Raw genomic sequence first — 9,225 nt, forward strand, 5'->3', positions numbered from 1 at the left:
ATTGATCACCGTTTGAGTATTATGGCAGTTTAGATTGCTACAGTATTCTCTTTTTTTACTCCCTCTCTGCCCTTGAGTAGTTCCATCCCTGATTGGCACGTCTTAATATTTTCAGGATCTAACTAATGTGTGGATGAAGTGATCAATATGTAGCATAGGAGTTGTCTATATAGCTATAAGGGTGGAGTCATTTGAGAAGGGCATAGAGCTCTCAAATGAGAGGAGAAATTGGGCAAAAGTTATTGGATTTTTGTGATTTTTTTTTTTTTTAGGATTTGTAATTGATTTGTTGTTATTGTTTTTGCTTAGATCAGATTTATGATTTTTCCAAAAATTTTCTTATTATCTGGATATATGCATTTTTTTTATAGATTTTTCTTGTTATCTATTTGTTGGATTTCTTGGGTCAGTTTATAAATTTTTTGGAGAAAGGAGGCCAAGTATATAAATTTAAGAGTTAGAATTAAAATTCTTTTTGTTAATATACATACTAGTATATATTTTTTTCAAAGGTTGGGTGGGGCCATGGCCCCCCTCTACGCTTGAGTAGTTCTGTCCCTACCTACATGCATGCAAAACTTTAGAAAGTTGCTCATGAGTTGCACATTTATTGAATGAACAAAATAATGCAGCCAACCTAATGAAGATTATTGAATGAACTAAATAATGCAGCCGACCCAATGAAGATAAATTAACTGCCATAGACTTTTGGGTTAAGAAACACGCTGCCATAGACATTTGTGTTAATAAACACCCACCTTATAATTTAATTTAAAAATGAAAAAAAAAAAAAAAAAAAAAAAAAAAAAAAAAACCCACTTGCCAAACGAATACGATTTTAGGCTTCGGAGCTTATCCTATAAATTTAACTCGATAAATTCATGAGGCTACTTGTGGCACAATCCCTCTTCTTTGTTTTTCCTTTGAGCACATAAATCAAAGGTCGTCGACAATCTATTCCCATACTTCGAAGGGTTACAAAATATTCCTCTTTGTCTCCTTCTCCCTGTTAGCAATGGCAATGGCAAAAAGGTCAGAAACTGTGTGTAACTAAGTTCTTACATTGCTTTATGCTTGTTTTGCTTTACGTTATTTTCATTAATATATACCTTTTGTAGCATATTTTATTGTTGGAGTAAACAACATTTAGGCTAGTGATATGGCCCATATGCATGGCAGGCCGGCCCTTCCACTAGGCCCATTAGGCAATGGCTTAAGGCCCCCTAGTGGAAGGAGGCCTTAAAATTTTGGAAAAAATTGGGTAGCATATATATAGTCTGAAAAATTAAACTTTGCCCCAATATATCAACAAATTATATTTGGCCCTTAATGAATCTTGAAAAAAAAAACTGAAGAAGTAAATAAAATCTGCTCCATCCTTTTGACCCAAGAACAAGAAGAAAATACTCTAGTCTAAACAAAATCAGTTGTCCCAAAAATAAAGTCATTTAACCTCTAGACAAATCAACATGAACTATAAGCTATGTCTAAAAAAATTACACAAAACAATTACAAATCAAAAATCCCAAATCCCAAAATTTTTTACCCATACCGTATCTTTCTATGTCTTGCTCTCTTAGCTCTACCTTAGCCATTTGCATAAAGTCATTCTTCCTCTCCAATAATCACAACTGATCTAATTTGAATCCCTTCCTTTGGTGGCTGGGCATCGCACCTCCACTTCTTCTTGTTTGATCTATTTTCACACTAACACACTAGTAGAATCGACTGAGGTATGGTCTTCTCCTCTCTAATATGAGTTTATTTTCCTCTCTCTTCTATGATCTAAGATCTGATATCTCTTTCTTTGACACACTCTCTCTGTTGCCGCTAGTCTTGACTCTTTGTGTTTTGGGTTCATTGCTTTTTTCTTTAATGCAGTATTTTAAATATGGGTTGTGGTTGACATTGCTGTTAATAAGACTTGTGGACTAGCATTTTAGTTTTACTTTTACTGTATATATTTTTTAAACTTGGGTTTTATTTTAATTCTTTATGGGATGTGTTTTATTTTTATTCCAAATCCTACGTTTTGGACCTTTTAGTTGTGTATTACTACAACAAAAGGATTATCAAAAAACAAAAAAAAATTGGAACACATGTGTAACTAAAAGAAAAAAAAAAGGAAATAATAATACTAAAGGATTATCAAAAAAAAAAAATGAAAAAACAAAAAGAAAAAGTATCCCTTTTGCATCTCAAAAAAGAGATGTTAGAAAAACTTAAATACATAAATTTAATTAGATATTTTGTGTCTTTTAAGAAAAAAAAATTTTAAATAAATATATTATGATATAAAAATATTAATTTTTTTAATACATAAATATAAAAAAAATGCCCTTTTTAATTGTTCGCCTAAGGCCCTAAAATGTCTAGGACCAGCCCTGAGCAATTATGGACTTGATACGCCAAGGAGGGGAAGATTTGTTGTCAAACAAGAGATTGGCACAAATCTGGGAATCTGACTTGATGCACACGGCCTCAAAATCCAAATAGGATGCTACGGATAATGCCCACTTCAAAGCATCAGCTTCAGCCTGGAGAGGGAGGGTGGTTTTCACTTTCTTTGAACAAGAAAATACCAACTCCCCTCTACAATCTCTAGCAACAACTGCAATGACAGAGAAATGTAGGCCCACAGCTGCATCAACATTAATCCTAGTTGAGTGGGGGGAGGGGGGGACCAATGTTGAGCATGAGCTAAGTTATTCAGGCTGCGAAGAGGACTAGCCAATGTTGATGTTGCAACAAATTGCAAATTTAGTTCTGAACAGGGTCCTAACCTAGTAACCTGCAATTTCTTTTTTTCCGCCTAACTTGCATTCGATTGGGTAACAAGTACTTAGTTTAATGTAAATAAATAATGTCTTCAAAAAAAAAAAATTACATAAATAATGAGATTAAAGTTCAAAAAAGCTACCAGTTATTTTTATTTTATTTTATTTTATTTTGAAAGGACTACCAGTTAATTTTCAAATTCAATGATAACAGCCATACTTATAAATCAGTAAATATTAAACTCCAATTCTCACATATTAAGGCAAAAGTATCCATTGTGTTCTTTTAGGGGGGTTTTTTAAAAAATAAATAATAAATAATAATATTGCAAATCAGAATCGGGCAATACCTGAACCTAGCCTGATAATTTTGAGTTCGGAAAAAATCCGGCCCATTCTTTTTGTCCAAGATAAATCGGGTAATATCCAACACTTTTGGATTGGGTATCCATTACCCGGTGGGTTTTAGTCATCCCTACATGCATCAACATGCATGCAAAACTTTAGAAAGTTACTCATGAGTCATGAGACATGACTCATGACTCATGAGTTGCCACATTTATTGAATGAACAAAATAATGCAGCCAACCTAATGAAGATTATTGATTGAACTAAATAATGCAGCCGACCTAATGAAGATAAATTAATTGCCAAAGACTTTTGGGTTAATAAACACCCACCTTATAATTTATTAAAAATAAAAATAAATTAAAAAAAAAAAAAAAAAAACCAACCCACTTGCCAAGCGAATACGATTTTAGGCTTCAGAGCTTATCCTATAAATTTAACTCGATAAATTCATGAGGCTACTTGTGGCACGATCCCTATTCTTTGTCTTTCCTTTGAGCATATAAATCAAAGGTCGTCGACAATCTATTCCCATACTTCGAAGGGTTAACAAAATATTCCTCTTTGTCTCCTTCTCCCTATTAGCAATAGTAAAAAGGTCAGAAACTGTGTGGTTCACTAAGTTCTTACATTGCTTTATGCATGTCTTGCTTTACGTTATTTTCATTAATATATACCTTTTGTAGCATATTTTACTGTTGGAATCAATAGCATTTTTGGCTAGTGATATGGCCCATATTCATGGAGTATACTCCGTCGACTAAATTCAATTTAAAAGATTAGTACCTTAAAGTTCCACTCAAGTTTACTCAACATGAAATGATGCTCAAACAACTTATTTTTCTTTTTGTCATCTTTAGAGATTTTAAAAGTTGAACCGTTGAAATATGAAACTTTAATTTGATTTGGCATAGGCTAATATTATATTTTATATAATGTAACCAGAAATAGTACAACATATTATTCAAGTTTTAAATCAGACTAGATTTTACATGTGGAAATTGTGCCATGTTCCTCTACTAATTCAATTCCATCTTCAGGCTAGATGGCAAAGTGGCAATCATAACTGGTGGAGCAAGCGGGATTGGAGCAAGTACCGTGCATCTCTTCCATGAACATGGTGCCAAGGTTGTCATTGCTGATGTGCAAGATATCCTAGGCCAAGAAATTGCAGATAAGCTTGGGAAAAATGTTAGCTACATCCATTGTGATGTGACAAATGAAGATGATATCTGCAATCTTATTGACACCACCGTTGCCAAACATGGACAACTTGATATAATGTACAACAATGCGGGCATCATAGACTGCCCTAGCCCATTAGGGAGAATTCTGGATACAAAGAAGTCAGATCTAGAGCGAATTATTAGCGTGAACTTGGTTGGCTCTTTCCTAGGAGCCAAACATGCCGCAAGGGTTATGGTACCACAGCGCAAAGGATGCATATTATTTACTACTAGTGCAGCCACAGCAATAGCAGGAATTTCAAGTCATGCTTATGCAGCCTCAAAGTGGGCAATTGTGGGGGTAGCTAAAGGCTTGGCAGCTGAGCTTGGCCAATATGGTATAAGAGTAAATTGTGTGTCTCCATTTGCAGTCTTGGGGACTGGTATATCTGCAGCGAGGAGTGAAGCTGATGTATCTAAAGCAGAATTCGCGCTAAGTAATCATGTTGGTAATCTAAAGGGACAAATTCTCAAGGCAGAAGATGTAGCACGAGCAGCACTATACTTGGCTAGCGATGAAGCAAATTATATAAGCGGGCTCAACCTTTTGGTAGATGGAGGGTATAGTGTGGTGAATCCTAACATGGTGAATATTTTAAGCGCCAACATGGGTTAGAATTTGAGTACTACTCCCCAACTCTTGTTTACTGTTGCATGGAATGTATAACAATAAGAGTCTTTATGACTTCGTAAGTGTTTAAAATTGATATGTTGTGATTAGTGTATAATAATCACAACTAGTCACCACTTTAGTTCTGGTTTTGTAATTTTATTACTTACGATCAATAAAGATCCAAGCCGTTTATTTTTAAAAAGGAAATAAAAACTTACCACTTTTGGTACGTTCTACCTTACCCAATGTAGAATTTTTTACTAGATTTTCTATTAATAATTAAATGTGTTCTCTATTCTACTCTCCTCCACTCTCCCTCTTTCTCCCCTCCTTGAAGGGGCAAGTTCTCAGTGTTGAAGATGTAGCACGAGCTGCACTCTACTTGGCTAGCGATGAAGCAAATAATATACGCGGACTCAACCTTTTGGTAGATGGACGGTACGGTGTAGTGAATCCTAACACGATGGATTTTTTAAGCGCATTCACGAGTTAGAATTGAAATACTACTTCTGGTTGGCTGCTGCATGGAATGTATAACAATAAGAGTCTTTATGATTTCATAAGATATGTTATGATTTCTAATATTGTAGATCATAACATTAGTAATTATAATTGTGACATGTTATGATCTAGAGCGGTTTTAACACTTACATGTTATGATCTATTTGCAATATTAGAAAACTAAAAAATCATCTTGTTTACAACTCTCTCCGATCCCTACCCTTAATGTAATTCCAAAGTATGATATTATTGTACTCCAAAAGTCAATGACAAAGCCAAGACCTGTAGTTAAGGGAGGTGGCTTTGTTGTTGGTTGTGTGCAATGGCGGAGCTAGGAAATATTTTAGGCCGGGGGAGGGGAGGGGGGGGGAGGTAAACACAATAGAGTTCTTATGTATAAAAAAAATGACCAAAAAAGTCTTAATTTCACAAATTAACTTAAACTTAAAAAGGTTGCTTTTACGCTCTTTCATAACACTAAAATCACTTATAATTGATGCTAAACTAAATTGGTGCAAACAACATGAGAGGTCATTTTTGCATCAATTGTAAATCTTTCCCCCATAAGTTATTATGAAATATGAAATCCTAAATATTAAATTTTATAACCTCAATTCCTCAAATTGATAGAATAAAAAATTTATAATGATAATTTAATTTAATTATCCAAGTCACTAATATCAATTAAACACTAACAAATTTCTATTGTCAAATTATAATAAATTTAATTTAAGTACTAAACTAATCAGCCATGCTAAGGACCTAGAGCTAAAGTACTCTATTCTAGTCCTAGACCCATAGTTACTTTAGTTTTTAGGATTGAAATTGTTGTATATATTTTTTGCCAAAAACAATTTTTTTTGGGGGGGGGCATGGCCCCCCGTTGGCTCCGCCTGTGGTTGTGTGGTGGCTTTAGCCACTGAGGTTTTTTTTTTTTTTTTTTTTTTTTTTTTTTTTTTTTTTTTGTGACTTTGATGCATTCTGTTAGGTAAGGACAATTATTTTGTTTGAAATTTTTTAAAAAGCCGGATTGTTTGTTTTGGGTAAAATTGGTTGATTAGACTTAATTTTTTTTAGCTTCACTATTGGTAATTTTTGTTGTTGGGCATATTTTTTTGGGCTTATATATTTTGTTTTAAAATTTAAATTTCTAGATTTTTTATGGTCTTTAAAAAGAAGAAAATGATAAACTTATAATTTTTTTTACAAATTATTGATGTGATGAGTAGCTGTTGGTAAGTAAAAAATTGGTGTAAGTGGTAGGCCTAGCTAGATGTGAACCAATAAGAATTTGTTACCTCAATAATTTGTAAAAATATTGTAGAAAAATTTGTGACTATACCATCACTCTTAAAAGAATTAATGATATTATTAAGGGGGTAAAGTGTAATTTTATAGAACAAAATTGCTAAAATTAATACCTAATATATATTCTATTTTTTTTTTTAAACAATTTGGGGGGGGGGGGGGGTTTGGGGGGGAATTGTCAAAGGCTACCTCCATCCTTGCCCAAAGTATTGTATAATTACACTCCATCTTGAAAATTATTTCATACTTCTTGAGTACAATAATGTCTTACTTTCTCTCCTCACATGAATGATGAGTCTCACCGTTAATTCATAAGTTTTCATTTTTCTTCTTAACGTGTATGCCAAATTTTGTGTTAGATTTACTATTCAATTTATAAACTCATTTTTGTTAAATAATTTTAAAATAAAAAATTATAAAACAAACATTTTTAATAGAAGAGATAATTATTAAAAGCATACAGAGTATAAAAAAATGTAATTTATATTGAATTTTTCAATATACACATCTAATATTCTCTCTATCCCAAATTATTAATCATCTATTATATTTTGGGATGTCCCCAAATATAGTGGACTTCGAAAATTGAATACCAGTCTTTAATTTTCATTATTATTATTATTATTTAAATTAATAAAATAGGGAGAAGTGTAGTGCAATTGTGCAACATCATTAAACCTGTAAAAGTCTGTACACTTTTGCAGTCTTCAATGGACAAGTCACAATGCACTACTGCCTTGCATATAGGCATTTTCGTATAAATGGTACATGATAGTCCAATATTACTGGTGTTTTTTTTTTTTCTTTTTTTCTTTTTTTTCTTTTGGCTAAATAAAAAAAAGGGGGTGTGGGCTCATCAACCCTATGCCATATGACGGTAATAAGTAATACTATATATATCACGCAGGCCTTGTTAGGGCTATCGCTCAAACAGCTCATCTCTAAGTGCTGAGACAAAAACTCTTACTATCAAGCCACACTTCGTGTGATATATTATTGTTGTTTTTACTCACGAAATTTGCCTTCAATATAGGGTTTTTTTTATGGAGTTTTTTTTTTTTTTTTTTTTTTTTTTTTTTTTTTTTGTATGGCCAGAAAATTTTATTAATAGAAACACAAGCTACAACGACAGGCCGGCCTCACCCCTCACAACGGAAACAAAACAAGTGGGGTTGTTGCCTACAACAACAACCAAAAAATAAATAAAAAAATCTAAAGACCATCTAGCTAGAGCACGAGGAGCATAATTACATTGCCTATTCACCCAGCAAACTGAGATGCTTGGGGAAGCAGCCAAAAGAGCCCGAGCATCAGCAATGATGGACTTGATACGCCAAGGATGGGCAGATTCTTTGTCAGACAGGAGATTGGCACAAATCTGGGAATCTGACTCGACGCACATGGCCTCAAAATCCAAATAGGGTGCTATGGATAGCACCTACTTCAAAGCCTCAGCTTCAGCCTGGAGAGGGAGAGTGGTGTTCACTTTCTTTGAATAAGCAAGTACCAACTCCTCTCTCCAATCTCTAGCAACAACTGCAATGACAGAGAAACGCAGGCCCATAGCCGTATCAACATTAATCTTAGCTGAATAGGGGGAGGGAGGGGACCAATGTTGAGCATAAGCTAAGCTATTCAGGCTGCGAACAAAAGGCCTAGCCAATGTTGAGCATGGGTTGATGTAGCAACAAATTGCAAATTTAGTTCTGGACAGAATCCTAACCTAGTAACCTGCCATTTCTTTTTTCCCACCTAACTTGCATTTGATTGGGTAACAAGTACTTAGTTTAATGTAAATAAATAATGTCTCAAAAAAAAAGTACATAAATAATGAGATTAAAGTTCAAAAAGGCTACCAGTTAATTTTCAAATTCAATGATAACAGCCATACTTATAAATCAGTAAACATTAAACTCCAATTCTCACATATTAAGGCAAAAGCATCCATTGTGTTCTTTTAGGGTTTTTTTTTTTTAAATAAATAATAATAATACAGATCAAAATCGGGCAATACCTGAACCTAGCCTGATAATTTTGAGTTCGGGAGAAATCCGGCCCGTTCTCTTTGTCCAAGATAAATCGGTTAATATCCAACACTTTTGGATTGGGTATCCGTTACCCAGTGGGTTTTGGCCATCCCTACATGCATCAACATGCATGCAAAACTTTAGAAAGTTACTCATGAGTCATGAGTTGCCACATGAATGAACAAAATAATGCGGCCAACCTAATGAAGATTATTGAATGAACTAAATAATGCAGCCGACCTAACACTTTATTGAATGAACTAAATAATGAACTAAAAAAGGGCTCATAAATAATAAACACTCCCCTTATAATTTAATAAAAAATTAAAATAAATAAATAACCAACCCACTTGCCAAGCGAGTACGATTTTAGGCTTCGGAGCTTATACTATAAATTTAACTCGATAAATTCATGAGGCTACTTG

The 9,225-nt window shown here is 33.7% G+C and overlaps 1 protein-coding gene across 1 annotated transcript; it reads left to right on the top strand.

Moving 5' to 3' along the window:
* The first annotated feature begins 902 nt into the window (after nucleotides 1-902).
* Nucleotides 903-5,179, top strand: LOC115953718 (tropinone reductase-like 2). The gene is made up of 2 exons (XM_031071482.1): nucleotides 903-1,032; nucleotides 4,166-5,179. The coding sequence occupies exons 1-2, from the start codon at nucleotides 1,016-1,018 to the stop codon at nucleotides 4,965-4,967; spliced, it is 819 nt and encodes a 272-aa protein (XP_030927342.1). The 5' UTR covers nucleotides 903-1,015; the 3' UTR covers nucleotides 4,968-5,179.
* The last annotated feature ends 4,046 nt before the right edge of the window (nucleotides 5,180-9,225 follow it).

This window comes from Quercus lobata, chromosome 7 (assembly GCF_001633185.2).
Source record: "Quercus lobata isolate SW786 chromosome 7, ValleyOak3.0 Primary Assembly, whole genome shotgun sequence".
NCBI classification, from domain to species: domain Eukaryota; kingdom Viridiplantae; phylum Streptophyta; class Magnoliopsida; order Fagales; family Fagaceae; genus Quercus; species Quercus lobata.